Source organism: Labrus mixtus, chromosome 14 (assembly GCF_963584025.1).
Source record: "Labrus mixtus chromosome 14, fLabMix1.1, whole genome shotgun sequence".
NCBI classification, from domain to species: Eukaryota; Metazoa; Chordata; class Actinopteri; order Labriformes; family Labridae; genus Labrus; species Labrus mixtus.
In genome coordinates this window covers 3002449-3023557 of record NC_083625.1, presented here as the reverse complement: position 1 = coordinate 3023557, position 21109 = coordinate 3002449, and the positions used below count along the sequence as shown (strand labels likewise).

Genomic DNA, 21109 nt, shown 5'->3' with positions numbered 1-21109 from the left:
CTGGACCTCAGACCTGATCCTCTTAAAGGATTACAGTCTCTGCAGATACCTGCTTTTAGACAGGACGGGTGATACCAGCAGCAGCTGTCACACTCTGAAGTCACACCAAACTGAATTTTGCTAAATGTATCACATTTTTACTGAGGTCTGTGCATAATCTGAATTCAGCTGAAGAGTGAGGAGAGATCCAAGTCTGCTGTGTTTCTTCTTCTCGCTCCTGATTTATTAAGCCTTGAAATGAAACACAGAGTATACAGAGTTTTAAATTTATTTAAAGCTTATAATCAAACATTCTTAAACGTTTACATTTTAAGGATGTAACTAAATACTTTAATGCAAGTGCTTTACTCAGGAACAATTTCAAGGAACTTTTTTTTGGCTATTTTGGCTGATGCCAGTGGATGCTTTGTGTGCATCAGTGTGTAATATCACTTTTTTTCATCAATCGAAATATTAGTTTAGCACAAGTTGGAGTGATGTTCTGAATATCAGCACTGCTATGATGTGGCCAGATTTGTGCCAAAGATAATCACAGCAGTGCTCACATTCAGCACAACATCTCGACCCCCGAGTGTTACATTACTTTAACCCATCAGTGAAACCATCTGAAAAACAGATTATTATTATTTTTTTAAAGATTTATTTTGGGTGTTTTTGTGCCTTTATTGTAGAGAGAGGACAGTGGATAGAGTCAGAAATCAGGGAGAGAGAGAGAGTGGGGAATGACATGCGGGAAGGGAGCCACAGGCCGGATTTGAACCTGAGCCGCCCACTTGAAGGACTACAGCTTCCACACATGGGGCGCGCGCACCAACCACTGCTCCACCAGCCCCCCCAAAAAACAGATAATTTTCTAACTCCAACAACTCAATTATTTCAAAATTGAACTGAAGCTAGACTGTTGCCAAGCAACCCAAACATTCTATTCTACTGTTGGTGTCCATGGTTACCACACAGCAGCTACTCTGTAGTCAGAGCCGTATACATTTACTTGTTTGTTAAAATACACTTTCTGAGATTCTGAGGTTTGAGATTGATAAATAAAGAAAAAGACAGTCAGCTGTTCGTGTAAATTAAAGTATTCAGAGCTCCTGGAGTGATATATAAAGTGAGTCCCAGGTTCTGTTGTTCTCCTGTATCATCACTCATGGAATGCCTCTTGACCAATCAGATTGCTTGTCCAGAACCTACTGTTGTATAATTTTTTAATATCAGAGATCCTGTTCAACAGTGATGATCCATAACGCTTGTTGAAAACTTGTGCAGTTTTTTATGTACAGTCAAAGTTTAAACCATATGCATCTCACCTGACCGTCCTGCAGCATTAACTCACTTCCTGAATCGCTCTAATCTGACACAAGAGAAGATTATTGGTCAGTCGCTGAAAATTCAAATGTAAAACTTTTTGATTTGGTTCTCTACCTGGACTGTTTGACTCTGAGGAAGACACAGTGTGTCATTTACACCAATTCAATTTGCCTTAAGTGATGTGTGTGCTCCAGTGCTTTCTTTGGATTCTGTCTGAGAGAAGGAGTCCATTGTTTTATATTTTGAACGTCTAAGCTCCTTCTCTGAGAGCACTGACTTCCAATTTGTGGAGCAGCTGAAGCACAAGAGATTCCTTCTACTTATAATTCTAATGTTTTGTCAGAGGATGTAGCAACGATTACACATGAAGTGGATACCTGTCGATGACAACAAATCACATTTTGAAAGCTTTATACAAAGAATACCTTTTTGAATCCCAGAAACATGAATTTTTGTTATGCTTTTTTCTTCCCATGTCAGGATCCACTGCTCTAACAACTGCTGATTGACAGAAGCAGCGGCTGCTCATGTTGCCTGAAAGAGTGAATGAAGGAGACAAACCTCACTCCTCCTCTGAGGATTATCTGAGATCACAACTTTGAATTTAAAACACAAAGATGAAGATCTGGAAAAAAAGTATATAAGTAATACTGGAAGTATACTAAAGTATACTGGATACATTTTTATTTTAGAAGAAAGGCTCCAAGTTATTATGTCATAAACTCCGGTACAGTAGAGGGCGCACTTCCCAAATCATCTGACTCATTTCTTATTGAAAACAAGAGGAAGCTGCTCATCTTTTTGTCCACTTCCGGAGTTAGAGGTAAATAAACATGCTGGCTGTAATGTCATTGAAAAACATATTGACATTTGAGCTGGTTAACATCAGTTTTTTAACATCACTAGTTAGATCTTCAGCCGATTAAACACATAATACAACTCGGTTCTGAACAGGAAGTAAAGGTGAGCACACGCGAGAACTCGAAGCGAAACCGCCTTTAAAAATCTGTCAAATTAATACTCACGGGGATATTGTCGGACGTGTGTTTTATGAATATCATGTTTTACTACTTGAGACGACTCTTCTGGAGCTGCTTCTCCATTCGGCGTTAATAAGATGTACCAAACATACCCAGAAGTAGGACAATTTTTAACTTTAAAAGTCGTTTCACGTGCTAGTCCGTACAGTGTTTGGTCGTATTTCTAAAGAGCAAGCTGATGGTTAAAGAGGTTAAAAAGTGACATTTAATGAACAATAAGATTTATAATTTGACCCTCAGTGTGCCGAATTAACCACTGCACCTTTATCTTTAATAATTTAAAGGCTAACAGCTGTTTTTTTTAATAAGTTGTAAACCACGCAGAAATTAAGATATTTATACGAATTATTTAACGAGATTTGGTACCGTTACATTGTCGACCTACAACATTAAACGGACAGTAGGCCTACAGTCGTGCGTCTTATTGATGCTTTCTATTAAATATAAAGGGAATAAAAACAAATCATAATCAGAGCTACTGGCCTTAAATCAGACTTTATGCAGTTTCTTCATTTTTAAACACTATTCATTTTCAATATTTCTACATTATTACTATTATTCTAGTATTTTTTATTAGTTATTTCCTCTTGTTATTATTTCTATTATTTTTACTGTTATTGCTGATGTCTTTCCAGCTGTTGTAGATCTTAATTCGATCTTATCTTATATTGTGTTTTATTTCAGCAAGGACAATGCTAGCTGTGTGCATACCTACTTTGTTTTCAACCTGATGCATATTAAGGACCAAGTAGTACATTTTTTTATTGTTTTAACATACATCTTTTAAATAACCTTAAATTAAATTAATGCACTTCTGAATCAGAATCAGAAATACTTTATTAATTTATTTATTAATAGTAAATTCCTGCTGGTAAATCCACGTCTTCGTGTCTTTCTCTGCAGGATGGCTCTTCTGTGCGTGCGGCCGTGCACTCGCCACATGACTGCAGGGCTTCAAGTCCGCGGCTATGCCACTCTCAGTAAATCATCCAGACCCCAGGAGAAGGACAACAGCGGCCCGGTCTTTCAGTACGTCGGCGAGCACAAAAAGCCCAACCACAAAGTGTTCGTTTGGGGCTTCAGCTTCACCGGAGCTCTGGGTATCCCGAGCTTTGTGGTGCCCGACAGCGGCAGGAAGAAACCCCGCAAATACCAACTCACTCCTTACCGGCTGGAGACGGCAAAGCAGGTGAAATCAATATTGGAGATGCTTTTGAAAAATGGAGAGAGGTTAGAACACAGAAAGGTTTACAGACCCATGCAGAGCTGGATAAACACTGAAGCTTCAGAGTCCACCACATGGTGACCTGTGTGAGCATGGACTCTAGAGAGGAGGGTGGGGGAGACAGCTCTCTATGATGTTTAGAATTTTACTGCAGTACACATTTTAAACACTAGGGGTCAGAGTTACATACTGCTCCTTTTGATCCTCCCTTGTTAACGTTTGTGTAATATTTCCTTTTCATCAATATCTTCAATTTCTCTTTCAAATTCTGATCTTCCTCTGTTGTAGATCTCGTCTGCTGCTTGTGGTTACGGCTTCACTCTCATCGCCTCCTCGACCACAGATGTGACCAAACTGTGGGGCATGGGCCTGAACAAGGACTCCCAGCTGGGCTTCCAACGCACGCAGAACAGCCGCCGTAAGACAAACCTGCACTCATAATACCAAACCAGACGTGCTGCTGCCTTCAACTGTGCAGGAAATATCATGAGCAATCTCTTCTAGCATTGTATTACTCTCACCGCTCTTATCGACCATGTTCCCACTAAAATAAACTTTGATAAATAACTCAACATGGAATTGCAAGAAGTTGGTGGAGACCAAAAATGAGCTAAAATTAAAGTTAAGTTCTGCACTAAGATGAATCATTTGGATGGGAATAAAAATCCCAAATTAAACACAATGTTTCTGTTAGTGCTTTCACACTTTTGGGCCAATTGGGGTCAAGTGTCTTTCCCAATATCGAACCCCAGACCTTCCGGTTGAGGGACAACCGACTCTACCAACTGAGCCACAGTATCCAAGCGAGTGGTGCAATTTCTGTGCATCGTATTAAACAGCTGCATTACGTTTGTTTTTGTGCAATTCAGACAATTAAGACAGTTTGCAGCAATTTTTGGCAGTTAAAAAAACAACCTTGGGCTTCTATTTGTTTTGCTGTGGTATCAAAAAGGTTTCCTTATCGTTCAGTTTTTAACAGTATCATATCCAAGTTTAAAATTCTAGTATCATGACGACCCTGCTGCCTCACACCTTGACTTTTTTTCAACCCTCTTTGTCTGCAGATCACAGCTACGACTACGTGCTGGAGCCGTCCCCGGTGGCTCTGCCTCTCGCGGAGCCTCAGCAGACCAGACTGGTTCAGGTGGCGTGCGGCCGCGCTCACTCTCTGGTCCTCACCGACAGAGAGGGAGGTAAGAGACTCAAACATACTGCACCAGCAGAAGAAAAGTGAAAGCCTGTAGGTCTCTGGAGGCTCTTCAGAGGCAGAGGTGAGACTCACAGCTCTCGGGAGGAGAAAGAGCGTCTGCTGTAGTGTAGTTAGAGACGAACCTGTTACACTGTGTGTCCTCTTAAACCTGCTGAAGATGACTGATTATCAGGCAGCTGTTAAGTCTCATTCAAAATGCAAATTGACATCTTCTTGTTCTCATATCCACAACCCTCTGATAAGCTGAAGGATCACAGCACTGTGTGAGACTTGTGCTGCATTCAGGTGCTGCTCGGGTGGTCCAAGTTTCCGAGTTGGGAAGTCGTTCTTCCGACTTCAGTGTGTTCATGTGAGTTCAGTTCAGAAAGTCTGAATGTTGTAACAACAACAACAGAAAAAAGCCTTGATGCTACAGAGAAGAAGATCAGTGAAAGACACTGACTAGACTCTTCTCCTCTGTCGCCCCCCGGTGGTGGAATGAACTTCCAAACTCCATGTGATCTGCAGAGTCCCTCTGCACCTTTAAGAAAAAGCTAAAGACCCAGCTCTTTCATGAATACCTACTAACTTAATGATGATGGTCTCCATATTATTGATGATGATGATGGTAATGACGATGGTTTTTGTTTGATAACCACGACTTATAAGATGGTTTCTATACTGATTAGAGCTCTCAAGAACTGCCCTCAATGTTGTGCTTTGCCTCTGGTCACTTCCTGTCAGCACCTGTGTGTCCAATCAGACTCAAAGCTGATCGTTTGCTCTTACTGACATTGTTCCCTTTTTTCTAGATCCTTGCTTGTGTTGTTCTTACTCTCTGATGTACGTCGCTTTGGAGAAAAGCGTCTGCTAAGTGAATTGTAGAAATGTAGATGTTAAAAGTTATATTTGAGCAAAAAGTTGACGTTTCTGACGTCAAATCAGGAAGTCGGGCACCTCATTCTCTTCCGAGTTGTTGTTTTCCGACTTGAGCAGGTGTACATGTGCGTTTTACAACTCGGAAACTTGTTTTGTCACGACGTGTCCGACACCACATGAATGCAGCGTTAATACAGTGCAGTTGCACTCAGAGACCATCGGTGGGCGCCAAAGCGCACCAAACCAAATTCCTCCATATTGTTGCTTTAAGCTTAAAAAACTGCCTCTTCCAGCTGTTTTTAACATCTACTGAGCCTTCGATAAATAAAAAACCGACATATCAACACCAGACTTTTCCTTGAAGAAAAGAACATTTTGTACCTGATATGTGACCGGCGCTGTTTGGAGAATGTGTTGCATTAGTTTGGCCTGATGAGGGATCACAGCTCGTGTCAACCCACCGCGTGTCTCAGAGAGGTGATTCTGTCTAAAAAGAAAACTTCAGTCAGTGAATCTCTGCAGGATTCACAGAGAGTAAAAAAACAAAAAAAAAAACAGGACATGACTTTGACTAATGAGGCTCAGCGGTCGTTTCACAGATTCCTTCATTTCAGGCAAAACTTTTCCTCCCAGAACAAACTCAGACTTTGATCAATGGGGAAATGCAGCAAATAAAAAATGTAATTGTGTTCTTTGTAATCTCTCAAAGGCTCCTGCAGGGCTTTGATTCTTACTGCGAGTAAATCAAGCAGCCTGTTGACGATAACACTTTTACATTTCACATGACGAGATAAGAGAGTTTTATCAGAATATGAAATGGGTGCTGGTGTTGACTTATTCATGACTTTATAAACGGAGCTCGTTTGTTTTCTCTCTCTCTCTCTCTGCACAGTTTTCAGTATGGGTAACAACGCGTACGGACAGTGTGGAAGGAGGATCATCGAAGACGAAGTCTACAGGTTAGAAGTCTGTTTTCAAACCACGCTGATGAGTTTTCATAAAACAAAGAAACATTTTCAGTCTCTTTTGCTTTTTTTTTTTTTACATCAGACACTCGTGTTTAAAAACCCCCTCTAGTGAAAAATAAAGTTTTTATCTCGCAGCATTTCAGAAAAAAACACCAAATTGACATCAGCAGTGAAAGCAGTGGTTGTTTAATTCTACTTTAAAACATTGAAGCAAAGATTGAAACATCAGATCTCTGAGCTTCCTGCTAACCTCTCGGTCGGAGAGCAGCTGCCTGTTTTACACGTAAAGTTTCACCTTCAGTTTTTAACTTTCTGAACTACGATTGATCTGAAATGAACAAAACCTTATCAGTTGATCTTTAACACAGTCGAGTCAAATGCTTATTTTATTCTTAGCAGTTTCATTTCTAGCGTTTTATAGAGTGATGTGAAGTTAAAGCGAGTATCAGATGAGAAGCGGTGCGTGTCACTCATTCTTATCAAAGGCAGAGGTGTAGCGGTATATCTTTGACATTTTAAGGTATGAATGGATTTTTTAAAAAAAAAGGAAAAAACTTGAATTTTTTGGAAGTTTAATAAATGTAAGAAGAAGAAATCAAAAGGTCGATTCTGATTTGTTATATTTGGGGTTCCAACCTTCACAGCAGGGCCCTAAAGGCGTACTCACACCAGCAAAGTTGTCCCGTGCTGTTCTTTTACCCCCCCTCCCCCCGTTGGCCTGCACTCACACTGCTCCAGGACTAACCGGGCCAGAGCACGGCCACCTCTTACACAACGTCGTAATACAACACATGCATGTCTTTACATAATAATGAAGCGTGCTTAGTTTACAGGACAGACGGCCTCAAGGAATGAAATTCCAATGTAAAGGTGTGACTTCTGCTTCTACCGTCCTCTGGTCATTTATTAACTATTTCTCTCTCTCTCTCTCTCTCTCTCTCTCGTGTTCAAACAGCGGCAGTCACGTCATTCACAAGCTCGACGGCTTCAGCAGCAGAGTGGTCCAGGTGAGTGCAGCCTCTGCATGAGCTCTGACGACAGATAGCGCTGGTTAGAGCGTGTCACACTTCCTCCTCACACACACCCTGACTGTGTCGAGATTTTTAGGCCGTTGAGTCACCTCACATCTGTTGCTTTACACGCTCAACACATTGCTGCACGTCACACGCAGCCCCGAATCTCTCCTCCTCACATCTCCTGTCTCTCTTCAGCTGTCCGATCTAATAAAGGCAAAAACGAACACTGCAAATAAATTCATGAAGAATTGATTTGAAAAAAAACTCTCTGAATGGTCTTTTTTTTCTCTTTTGTTTCCAGGTAGCGTGCGGACAGGACCACAGCCTCTTCCTCACTGACACAGGAAAGGTCTTTGCTTGTGGATGGGGCGCAGATGGACAGACGGGTGAGTGCCCTTCAGGACAAAGTGTTTTTATTTTTCATAGGCCACAGTCAGTCCTCTTCACCTTGAAAGCCACATGACAAATGCTCTTTCAGCAAACGTAGCCACTCCCGCTTGAGAGAATCTGAACAGAGACACAGAGAGAGGTAAACACTCGACGACAATAATGACCGAAAGCGTTGTTTTTGAAGTACGAGTGTATTTATCGATGATCATAAAACCAGTGTTGTTCTAAGGCTCACAGTGAATCTGGACATATTTACACTCGTTGTTAGAAGGTTTTATTGAAATTGAGAAGAAGACAAAACTGTAGTACAATTCTGAGGAAGACTCTGGAAGAAGTTGCAAGAAATTAGTGAAATATCTTTTATTCTTATCGTATCATTCTTTCTTGTCATGCAGGTCTTGGGCATCATAAAGTCAGCTCCCGCCCGGTGGAGGTGGGCGGGGATCTGGCGGGGGTGGAGGTGCAGCAGATCAGCACGTACGGAGACTGCAGCCTGGCCGTGTCCAGAGACGGGCAGCTGTTCGGATGGGGCAACTCTGAGTACCTGCAGCTGGCTTCTGTCACCGAGTCCACACAGGTGAGGAACGCCCGCAGAGGTGAGGAAGGGACGGATGGTAAACAAAAAGAAAAAAGACAGGACACTAGATCGACATGTTTGGGTTTCTGTACTGAGCCTCCACGTGGCACAGAGAGCTGCTCTGATCGCAGCAGCCGCTAATCAAACACACAAGATATATAATGTCTGAAATCGAGGTTCAAAATGTTCAGACTTGTTAAGTTCAGTTCTGTGACATCAAACTCCCATGTAGAAAATCACTTTTTCTAAAATCTCCCTGGCTTGCCTGTCCATACATGTAGCTCACAGTCGAGACAGTTTTCACCTTTATGTCATAGCTGTGTGTATACATGCACAGTATCAACGAATGTGTGGCAAAAAAAACGCACTTGAGAACAGGAAAGAGTTGGAAGCAGCTTCACAACCTGCACAGCGATCGCACCTGTTGCTCCCCGGTCGCGTGATATAAACGTCAACACCCTGGCCTGCTCGCTCAAGGGGAATGTTTCCTGTGACACGTTCACACATCAGCTCACCCTGACTTCAAGGAAAATGTTTACTAGGAGGCTGGCTGGAAAAAGAAGTGCACACATGTTGTTTACCATACCAGCTCATTGTGGAGGGGAGACGAAAACATGCATCCTAGTGTTAAAGGAGCAGTATGTAACTCTGACACCTAGTGTTTAAAATGGGTACTGCAGTCTAAATTCTAAACATCATAGAGAGCTGCCCCCCCCCCCCCCCCCTCCTCTCTAGAGTCGATGTTCACTCAGGTCACCATGTGGTGGACTCTGAAGCTTCAGTGTTTATCCAGCTCTGCATGGGTCTGTAAACCTTTCTGTGTTCTAACCTCTCTCCATTTTTCAAAAGCATCTCCAATATTGATCCTAGTTTGAGCACGTTTCTGCTCGTGGAGCTTATTAGAAACATGCAGAGGCTTTTTAGGTCGGGTACAATCACTTCTATCTGAACCACTTCTCTTGCCCGCTTCCATCGCTGCAACACCTGTTGACCTGATAACTGCTCTCATATCTGGCAAACCGAGGGGCGTCCAAAACGGCCGTGTGGGGGGGTCGCCTTAAAAGCGCCTACCTTCTCTGGTCCAAACAAATCCAGAGCATTCAGGAGCAGAATCTAAAGTCAGAAGGAGGACATACTGGCTGCTGCATTGTTGTCAGAGAAGCCAGCACTTCAACATGTTTCCTTAATGATCAGATAGTAAGATCACTTTATCATCTCACTCTCTACACATCTCACTGATTGGACCTTTAACACTATTTGGAAATACAAGAAAACATCAAACTATTAAATAAGTAACAGATGTTCACCTCATCCTCATGTTTCAGATCAACACTCCTCGACATCTCCCTCTGAAAGGCTTCGGGAAGGCAGTCCAGGCGGCGTGCGGAGGGACACAGGTGGTCGTCCTCAACGGTCAGTTCACACCTCGACAAAAACACGACTCAAACATGGACATGCAGTGTGTTTGAAATAGAGAGAAGCAAAGGAAAGGAGACTGGTTAGGAGGATTAAGAAGCTCTTTTACTTTAAAGAAAAAAAACACTTTTTAGATGCAGAACAGTTTCAGAGGTGAAGCTCCACTTGTGGCCTCTGGGGGGCGTCATAGATCACAGTTTTTGTTGCCTCCAGTAAAGGGATCCAGAGTCTGTGAGAAGCTCCCTGTGTGTTAAACAGTGACAGGATCACCACCAGCTTACTCAGAAATACTTAGATAAGAGATTTAACTTCTCTAAAGTCATTTATTTAGACACATGATTTATGTTTTTGTTTTTTTCCACATTTCTTGTGTGAATTTCCTCATCACTCATCCCTGTGTCTCTGAATCTTTCAGACAAAGGAGAAGTGTTCGTTTGGGGTTACGGGATTCTTGGAAAAGGCCCCGAATTATCTGAATCCTCGACCCCGGAGATGATTCCCTCCACGCTGTTCGGACGCTCCGAGTTTAACCCCTCGGTGGTCGTCACCGGCGTCAGGTGTGGCCTCAACCATTTTGCCGCAGTGACAGGTGAGTGTCACCTTTTTAGGGAGTCTAGACTCGAAGCTATCTCATCAGGAACTCGTTTTAACGAGCGTTTTCACCGTATTCCTGCTTCAACTTTCAAAAATCAGCACAGCTCTCCTCGACCTTTTGCTTTCCAGTCGAGATAAGAGATGTAAACATGAAACTCTTCAGCAGTAAAGTCTGATTCAGTCTGAAGGGCGGGAAGTGAGACATGAACGTCTGGAGACAGAGTTTACCGTTGAGTCATGTCAGTCTGTCTGTTTATGGCACAGAAGGAACAAAAAAACTCCGTCCTTTGTCTGCTTTTTTTGATCTCAGCAGCAGCAGCCTGAGAGGAGGCGCACTCTGTCTGACTGAAAAGACCTTTAAGCCACTTTTTATGAGTCAGACTCAAAACGAACCAGGAGCAGCAGGAAGTTAATATCTGAAGTATTTGTTACAATATCCAGGATTCCTCCTGAGATGAACAGCGGAGACTGTCCCAGAAGTTTTAGACAGCGGCGGAAACTCAGTAAGAATAAATACATCTGCTCAAAACAAGATACTAGACTTGTACTGAAGCAACTATTTATATTATTTTCAATTTTTTATTTGCTGCAGCTACATGACCGATGATGTGTCCTTGGGCAAGACACTTAACCCCACGTTGCTCCTGCTGCTTCGTCCGCGGTGTATGAATGGGATGAATTACTCTCTTGTGCTGTTTTTGTGCATATTGGACCCATTTTCCAGTAAATCTCCTTTTTCGTTACTTTTTACTTTCTTCTGTCTCTGTCTGTTATCTTGATGTTGCTGTGAGAATAAAGGTTTTTATGTTTTTATAATCTCATCTTTAGAAATCAGTTTATTTTGGGTTTTTTGTGCCTTTACGAGAGAGAGAGAGAGAGAGAGAGGTAAATAAAAGTTACTTATGAATTGTTTCAGGTGATTTTTTTCTGTTGCTGATCTACTAAATATTCAAATTATTTTTCTCTTCAGTTGCTTTATACTTCCTCTCCACTGTATTCAGAGGAAACTAATGTGTAGTTAACTTCTGTAAATGTATAGTTTGAGAGTTTTCACCTCTCTTTAGAGCCAGGCTGCTCATATTCCTTTGCTTCTGAAGACGAGGAGTTCAGTCTGAACATTGAAAGTCTTTAAGAAACCCTCGCCTTTTTCATAGTTGTGAAACAATTACGAGTTCTGGTTCTTATTTTGTTTCTACTCTGCATGTCTCAAAGATGATCCGAGTTAAACGCTCTGACTTGTTTTGAACTTCAGCGGCCCCGCTCTGATCCTCAGTGTGTGTTCTGCCTCGCAGCGTGATGATGATGATGATGATGATGATGATGATGATGATGATGATGTTTTTTATGGTTTCTCTGCAGACCGAGGCGAGCTCTTCGTCTGGGGGAAGAATGTGAGAGGTTGTTTGGGCATCGGGAAGAGAGACGACCAGTACTTCCCCTGGAGAGTAAGACAACACTGATTCATTATTAGTCATGCAAACAAAAACAAAACATGTCACTGATGAACTGTGCAGAGGAAACACAACGCTGACATGTGAGCTTTATCTCACTTCTCCTTTAAATCAAAGTGAAATGCAAATACTGTGCATGCACACATTTCCGTTTTGTTCACAGATGAAAGCTGTTTGAAGTCTTTCTATGTGATGTTTCACACTTAAATGTAGAAATCAAGTATATCCTCTGAAAATAACTCTGTGAGTCATGACTGTCTACAATGGGTGTAACACCCGAGTCCCACTGTCTGTGATGTTTTCAGAGTTTTCAGAGTCCTATCTTCACTTTGTTTACATCGCCACGACGGCCGGCTGACTCCTCCCCTCGTGTATAAAAGTTGTTTAATTGAGGGACTAGAGAAAAGAAGAATAACATACTGTACTCACTGCTTAACTGTGTTTCTAGATCACGCTCATTTCAGGTAAATTTACATGCAGTGTGAAGATACGAGCATAATAAAGAGCGCTAGCATTAGCATGCTAACACAACAATGCAGCGCCAGTTGTTTTGGTTTCATGCTGGTGCTCAAGGGCGACATCTGCTGGATCAAAAAAATCACATATAAAGCTTTTAAAGTTCAACATTTATTCCAGCAAAGGACAAAACGGGGAGGACAATTTTACAGGCATATAGAGAGTCAATTGCCAGATCAATGGACAACCCAAGAACTTGAGAGATCTGTCTTTATAAGACTCGGAATGAAAGCAGAAGAAGAGTAACATTACACACGAATACATGAGCCGTACTGTACACACGATTTTAAGGCAAAAGAACAGTTGCCACCCACAATTTAGGCCACAGAATGCAACCATGAAGAAAACAATATTATTATTATCCCCCCCCCCCCCCCCAACTCTTATACTGTACTGCACAGCGATCATACAACAAATGTGCTATAATAATCAACTGCGACCAAAATGTTCCCGCCATCCACCATGAGCCTTCACAGCAATGGAGTGCGGGGTCAGAGAACGCCATCAGAGAGGCCAGGCTCCCACCAAGACGTGTTAATACATTTTAGACGGCATCACCCAGAGGTGCCGATCACCAGGGCAACAACTCATCCCTCCCCGCTGTTCTTTAAAAGCCTCTGGATGTGAAATAAGAGCGGGTCAAAGAGACATTTTTAGGGCGCATGCAGTAGTGCTCTAGCCTCGTTCAATGTCCCATCCTGTCTGCCTGTAAGCCGGTCTGTGGTCTCTGCACAAGCTGTAATCCATCCGCATGGACTTCCTGTGCCACCTAAAGGTATCTCACAGTGACCACACACTTCATCAACTCTACGTCGTGAATATGCATCTTAAAGAGGAGCATAAAAACCTCATGAGTTTGTGATTTATATCTGTTTATTTTAATTTTCTTGTTTTGCTCAAACGTTTTCTCTCTCCATCAGGTGACCGTGCCGGGTCAGGTGGTGGACGTAGCGTGTGGCGTCGACCACATGGTGGCGCTGGTGAAGTCCCTGCTCTGAGCTTCACGTGTGTCCCAGCAGCGGGGATGAAAGGCTGGATGGTTTTGGCTGACCCTTCCAGCCCCCATCAGAGACCAGATCGCGAGGCCACGCTGGAGTCTTAAAATCCAGCTGCTCTCTGCAGGCGAGCGACCCTCGTTGTCCCTCCGTCCTGCAGCTGACGTCAAACCGAGCAGACGCGTCGATTCTGCAGCACACGGACACAGACTGTATCACTCTACCCTGCATGAAGGCTGTGGAGTAAAGACAGTGGAAGGACGGGTTTGGTTTGAGCTAAAATAAACCAACAATCAAGCCAATTTTACGTGAAGCCAAGCTGTGAAAAACTGCAAACATTTCTGCAACGTGAGGATTTTCTGTTTTCTCTAATCTATGAAACCAGGAAATAATTTTTTGTGTTTTGGACAAAACATGAAAATCTTCAACGCCAGCTTTGAGGAAACCAAACTGTTTCTTGTAAAAAAAAAAATGCAGATGAAGATTAATCTATCATGAACATTTTTCATTGGAGTATTCTCAGTCGATGTGATGCCCGTCATTTCTGTCATTTTGTTTCACAAAGTTGGTGTAAGAAGCATTTTTCATTGCAGTTTGTAAACACAACATTCAAACTGGACCCGTCCTCCTGACGTGCACACTCACTGCAGGATGTGGTGTGTACGTTTACTGCATGCGGCCGCTAGCACAAGCTAGCCACAGGTGTTTAGCACAACGGAGAGCCGGCAAACTCTGGGTCCTGGTAGACGCCAAACCAAAGTTCACCCTCGTTTTAGAACGAGCTTCATCGCCTCACTGTGATTAGATTTTCTCTTCTTTGCTGCTACAACCTCGTCCGTCATGTTCACCGGTTTGAATCGCTTCCAATCGCTGAATTGTATCCACTCTTAAACTCACCTGCTGCGCTCTCATTGGCTGGAGGAAACTCACCAGCTCCCCGCCCAGAAACATCCCGAGTCGACCAGACAGAGTCTCTGCAGACACAGTCACCACCACACATGTATGACTCAGACTCAGGTAATAAAATATTCCGGAGGATTCTTCAGGAGCTTAAATCTGTAACTTGTCTTGTGAACATGTTTTGTTACCTCTCATGTTTATTTGTTGCTACAAAAAGAAGGAAATGTGTTCAGTCAAAGTGACTCACTGTTGAATAAACAGGCCTCTCTGCCATTTGGGATTACCTCAAACAATACGCTGTGTGCCGGCTGTGAAATGTTGGTAAAAAAAACATTTGAAGAGCCAGTCGCAGCATTAACAGTCCCCAAAAAAACAAAATGATTATCTGGCTGCCAACGTCAGATAGAGGTGAGGACACTCTGCCCCCCGAGAGAAAACAGGTTTCTGAGGATTCAATTTTACATCCTGCACTCGTGTTTCACCTCAGTGTGTTCATGTGTTTGTTTTTTTTTGTAGAAAGCATCAGATAGCTTCAGGAAGCTGCAAAAAGACGGACTGCTGCCAGCTGGGAAGGATACTGACTGACTGAGACCTTTTTCAAAATCAAATATGAATGAAAGATGTTGTTTTGGACTCCCAGCTGGAGAGTATCACAGGATGACTGTTTAATACCTTTAAGGACACATTATGCAAAGCAGATACATAATAAATGTTACTTATATCAAAATATCAATAAATATATTTTACTAAAACATCAGCTGTGTGCTAAAGGGATTTTTATTTCTAATGTGATTGGTCAATTTAGTGATTTCATCAGTGAATGCTGCATTGACCATTGAAATATTAATGGATGAAGCCTGAGTGACGTCATCCATCTGTTCCTGCAGGGGGCTCTGGAGTCCCATCGATGGCGGTCTCCATGCTGGAAATGCTGTCGACCTAACGACAGGCTGAGCGCTGGAGCTGAGGCGGGTTTTAAACCTCTAGACAAACTGTTAACACAGCACCCACCTGTCAATCATGTCAGCTACAGGCCTTATAGTAAATAACGCTTATTCTAGTGAAATGGACGAGTTGTAAAAAATTCACCCCCTGTACAGTTTGGGCCGATTGAGACACAAGCTAATAAAACATTTTTTTGTACCAGGATGCAAACATGTAAACTTCTGCTGTAAAAACATATTTTTTTCCAGTCATGTGTATGTGACTTCCGATGTTTCTGCAGCCAGCCTCACGCGGACCCTTGACGATCTGCAGGATTTTGCATTGCCCCATTTTCAGAGGATCTGTATATTGCCAGTTTACACGACGACAGAGCGCCGGTGCTGTTTTTTTTTTCACAGTTTGCACTCTGGAACCTGTTTTCAAAACTTTGTGGTATCAGGCACCCAAAACGCTGCTGTCGTTGTGTCAACGATTTCAGCCAAAATGCAAAAACAAGATTAGCTATTTTTGGCTGAAATCGTTGTCGTTGCAAACAGGGCAATGGAGGCATCAGTAATGGTGTCGGTCTGTTTGATGACCCACTAACATCCTTCTGAAAGGAGCTTTAAAAAAATCTGCAAACATTTATCCCTCCATTCGTTTAAAGATGTCAAATATACTCCAGTAACTACAAACAACCATTTCTCTTTCTTCAATTATCACACTCTCCTTATCCTGACCTTCACAGGCCTCTTAATGCTGAGCTGGCCGGTAACCTTGACTCTTGTTACCTGCAGGCTGCAGCTGAACTCAGTGAACTCACGCTCGTATTGTTGTGCTGCTCGCTCCCCCCGCAGACTTTCTGTATTTAGGGCCCATTCATCATGGTGACAACCTCGAGGGCCCTCAGAGAGAGAGAGTGGAAAATGTATTTATGACAAAACTACTGAGTGAGCATAAAACAACCGACCTGTGATCCTTCAGCTCGGCGGGGTGTTGAGGAAATGCTGGGACGATTTATTTGAGTAAAGAAAAAAAACAGCTTTTCAAAGTAAAGTTCTGCTTTGTTATAGTGGAGCTTTAAAGAGAGGGGAGCAACAGATGGGTTAACATCTTCACGGAGGAGTTTTAACTGGAAGAGCAAACGCAGCACATTTTGGCTCAGGAAAGAAAACACAACACAGAAGGATGAACTGATAAAATATCCAAGCTCCTCAAACATCTACTGGTACTACAGACATATTCAAGAGAGATCGTGAGTTTCAAATGATCTTTAACAAAAAAAAAGAGTTTCAGAACAGTCCATCCTCTTGACGGGATGTGTGATAGCTAACTGCTGAGGCGGGGTCGTTTCAGACCAAGTTATACATCGCAAGCCGCAGAAACAGCCTCGAGGACACATTTCACTGTTAAAAGAAAGAAAGAGAGGACACTAGATCGACATGTAGGATAAGAATTTTTGTTATAAATTAAAATCCGTTCACATGTACAGGACCATAGACTATAAAAACATGGACGTTGTCTCAGTGATGTCACCTATTGGTAACTGAAGGGGAATTTTGAAGCCCATCGATGGTGGTCGCCATATTGAGAAATGCGGACTCTAACTTTCCATCCTAGAAAGAGGCAAAGAGTTGAAGCAGAGGGATTGATTGATTGATTGATTGAGAGGCGGGCATTAGGCCTCCTGGTGAACAGCTACCAACCTGCTAGCAGTCGGATCATTCACGTTCCTAATTAAGCACATCTCTTATCCTTCATCAAATCAAAATGGATGTACAGTGTGTCGAAAAAGACACAAATTATTCAGAACACGTTGCTGTCAAAATGAACATTTCATTGGTATGTACATGTGACTTCCAAAGCTTTCAGAGTCAGCCTCCAGTGGACACATGAGGAACTGCAGTTTTTTATGCAGTCCCGCACCGGCTTCATTTTTCATCACCTGAGGTTTCTGCTTGTCCAGACGAAGATCAGCAATTTTTTTTTTATTATTATTTATTTATTTAACCTTTATTTAACCAGGTTGGTCCCATTGAGATTAAAAACCTCTTTCTCAAGGGAGACCTGGCCAAGACAGGCAGCAGCAAAAACACAAAGTTACAGACGGAAATACAAAGAGAGACACAGCACAATTTACAAAACACAACATTTTGGATTAAAAATAGAAACATCTATGAGTCATATCTGGGAATCAGTCGTTCAAACAGCCGAGCTAAAACATCGACATCCTGTAGAATCTGCTTCCATGTTTTTCATTTTAGATTTAAAAACATTTAAGGACACCAGCTCCTTGAGCTTTAAGTCATTCTGCAACAGATTCCAGGCTGAGGGTGCAAAGACGTTAGAGAAAAGTTCTTCACAAGAGATTCAAAGTGAGGTGTTATAAATCTACTCTTGACTTTTAGACAGGCAAGCGACTTAACCTGTACCATAAGAGTTATCTATTTAAAACATCTTGAAGCGGCAGTGACCTGGTGGTTAGTTTGAGCGCCCCATGTATAGAGGCTGCAGTCCTCTAAGGGGACGGCTCAGGTTCCAATCCGAGTTGTGGCTCCTTTCCTGCATGTCATTCCCCTCTCTCTCTCTCTCTCTCTCTCTCTCTCTCTCTCTCTCCCTGATTTGCGACTCTATCCACCGTCCTGTCTCTCAAAAAATCTTGCCCTCTTTTTGGGCCACGCTAACCTCTCGCGTCCTCGCTCACTGCACTTCAGTTCAAAACTCGAGAGTAGCTGTAAACCTGAAGGCACCTCATCATCTCTGCTAATTAAAACGCCCCGTTTCAACCCTGTTTGATTGATTTATATATGCGATGGAGCTCAGAGGTCAACGGGTGGGAAAAAAAGTTCCACCCACAGGCACGATGCATTCACACTAAACCAGTCCGATGTAAACAGCAGTGAGTCAGCACTTCATCCAGATAAGAGCAGACAGCAACAACAACAAGCTTTCCTATATATCACACACACACACACACACACACACACACACACACACACACACACACTGTGCAGTACAGGATACAGATGTCAGGATTACTTTGTGTTGAACTTTAAGCCGTATTGATGAGAAATATGGAGCGAAGTCGTACCACAGGCTGCACTGTTTTCACCTGCAGGAGTTATTAACTTCTGCAGCACATTAATATTTATCTATTTATTATTTATTACAGCACACACTCTTAAAGTTTAGTATGCATGGCAGAGTGGAGTCACATTACACAAGCAGAAGAATTTGCACACATGCATTTTTGTGTGCATGAAGAGCAAACAGAAAAGCACCTGTTAAAACAAAGCTTCACTGTGGGCCCCTTTTCTTACTGTATGGATCAACGATCTGATGTGAGAAGAAGAAGAAGTTAGCGTCGAGTCAGTGAGGTGTAGAGTTGATCTGTGGAGGATTATGTAAGAAGAAAGATGATAAGTGAAAACACAAACATACCATGATCTCACCTTTAACCCCGCTCTGCTGAGAGGGTCTCTGCAGCTGGAGCCCTCCTCCTCCTCCTCCTCTTCCTCCTCCTCCTCCTCCTCCTCTCCCTCCTCTTCCTCCTCCTCCTCCTCCTCTCCCTCCTCTTCCTCCTCCTCCTCCTCCTCTCCCTCCTCCTCCTCTTCCTCCTCTCCCTCTTCCTCCTCCTTCTCCTCCTCTACCTCCTCCTCTCCCTCCTCCACCTCTTCCTCCTCTCCCTCCTCCTCCCTCTCCCCCTCCTCCCCCTCCTCTCCCTCCTCCTCCTCCTCCTCCTCCTCCTCCTCTCCCTCCTCTCCCCCCGCCTCCTCCTCCTCCTCCTCCACCTCTCCCTCCTCCTCCTCTCCCTCCTCCTCCTCCTCCTCCTCCTCCTCCTCTCCCTCCTCTTCCTCCTCCTCCTCTCCCTCTTCCTCCTCCTTCTCCTCCTCTACCTCCTCCTCTCCCTCCTCCACCTCTCCCTCCTCCACCTCTTCCTCCTCCCCCTCTTCCTCCTCCTCCTCTCCCTCCTCTTCCTCCTCCTCCTCCTCCTCCACCTCTTCCTCCTCCCCCTCTTCTTCCTCCTCCTCCTCTCCCTCCTCTTCCTCCTCCTCCTCCTCCTCCACCTCTTCCTCCTCCCCCTCTTCCTCCTCCTCCTCTCCCTCCTCTTCCTCCTCCTCCTCCTCCTCCACCTCTTCCTCCTCCCCCTCTTCTTCCTCCTCCTCCTCTCCCTCCTCTTCCTCCTCCTCCTCCTCCTCCCCCTCTTCCTCCTCTCCCTCTTCCTCCTCCTCCTCCTCCTCCTCCTCCCCCTCTTCCTCCTCTCCCTCTTCCTCCTCCTCCTCCTCCTCCTCCTCCTCCTCCTCCTTCTCCTCCTCTACCTCCTCCTCTCCCTCCTCCACCTCTCCCTCCTCCACCTCTTCCTCCTCCCCCTCTTCCTCCTCCTCCTCTCCCTCCTCCTCCGTCTGTGTGCTGAGGTGATCTGAAGCAGAAGAAAAGGAGGCGTGTGGAGGCTCCTGTCTGTTCTCTGCTTTGTTTACTCAGGTCAAATAATACAGACAGCTGATACACCTGCAGCCTGAGGAGGATCAGTGGAGACAAAGATCACAGCTGGAGACAGAGATGTGTGTCAACACAAAGATTGAAATGATTAAATCTGTAAGTTACTCTACAACACATTAAAGAATAAGCTAGATGTTACTTCTGATTTAGACGTTGCTGTTATGAGCTCACAGAAATATGTGAATTTAAGAAACCTTTGAAAGAAGAAATTACAAGTTTCATTTGTGTAACCATCAGCTACCGTCTGACGATCTGACTCCCTGCAGCGGCATCAGACTTTTGACGTAGTCAGCACTGCAGTAAAGAAGAACTGCAAGGCAAGACTTCCCTTTCAGCGTGTTTCCTTTGTTTACAGTCCGGTGAGCATCCTGAAAAGTGAGAACGGACTTCTAAGAGCCGTTTGTTTACTGAACCTGCATGGCAGATATTAGACTACAAACGTAAACTAGAACACTTCAAACACCCAGAGTCAGGTCACTTACCTTTAGACCTTTCATTGTTATGTAGAAATGTGTGAAGAGAGAGGAAACAAAGACCCCACATGCACAGAAAAATGAAGCAATAATATGTAGGAATCTGCTCTTTTACCCATGTACCGTGCATTTACACTTTGTATGTTTTATTAAGTATATGTGACTCTAGCTGCAACCAAATTTAACTACGGTTACAAATAAAGTCACCTGAACCTGGAATTGAGTTTGCTGCGCTTTGGCACCAACTGAAGGTCTTTTGAGTGCAACTCCCTCTCTTGGACAACAAGAATCCATTAAAAAGGAGGTGGTGCAAAGACGGCAAAGATGTTTTGAGAAGCTGAAGAACCATGCTGACTGACAAGGTTCAGTTCTGTTTTTGGATTTTCTGCAAAATATGACTGCGCACGTCTTCGGCCCGATGTTTAAAACATGTCAGCATGTGAAGTGTGTGTTTGTGCATCCAACATTTTCCTATGAAGTGTTGTCAAAAGTTAAATGTTTTAAGGAGGTTTTTGCACATCCAACTTTCTCATGAAAAACGTTCAAGAACATCAAACTATCACATCGACAAGAAATATCCTGCACACTACTCTTGTTCAGCGTCACCGATTCATGAGAAGAAAAACACACAGTCGGTCCCGATGAACCTCAGTGAAGTGTGTTGTCACTTGACAAAGGTTGACCACACTTCACTAAGATTCGGAGGGACTGAAATGTTTGTCGATTTTTTTCGAATAAATTGGTGACC

The 21109-nt window shown here is 43.4% G+C and overlaps 2 protein-coding genes across 2 annotated transcripts; one reads left to right on the top strand and one right to left on the bottom strand.

Moving 5' to 3' along the window:
* The first annotated feature begins 2114 nt into the window (after positions 1-2114).
* On the top strand, positions 2115-15221 carry rcc1l (RCC1 like). Its single transcript, XM_061056150.1, has 12 exons — positions 2115-2271; positions 3252-3537; positions 3862-3991; positions 4638-4766; positions 6534-6600; positions 7565-7616; positions 7927-8011; positions 8411-8592; positions 9918-10005; positions 10424-10597; positions 11962-12047; positions 13490-15221. The coding sequence occupies exons 2-12, from the start codon at positions 3253-3255 to the stop codon at positions 13565-13567; spliced, it is 1356 nt and encodes a 451-aa protein (XP_060912133.1). The 5' UTR covers positions 2115-2271; position 3252; the 3' UTR covers positions 13568-15221.
* LOC132988711 (cilia- and flagella-associated protein 251-like) lies at positions 13571-19656 on the bottom strand (the record flags this gene model as incomplete). The annotated part of the gene is made up of 3 exons (XM_061056283.1): positions 13571-13840; positions 18709-19245; positions 19321-19656. Coding segments are annotated over 3 exons (1143 nt in total), but the record flags the coding sequence as incomplete, so codon positions are not given.
* Between the last annotated feature and the right edge of the window lie 1453 nt (positions 19657-21109).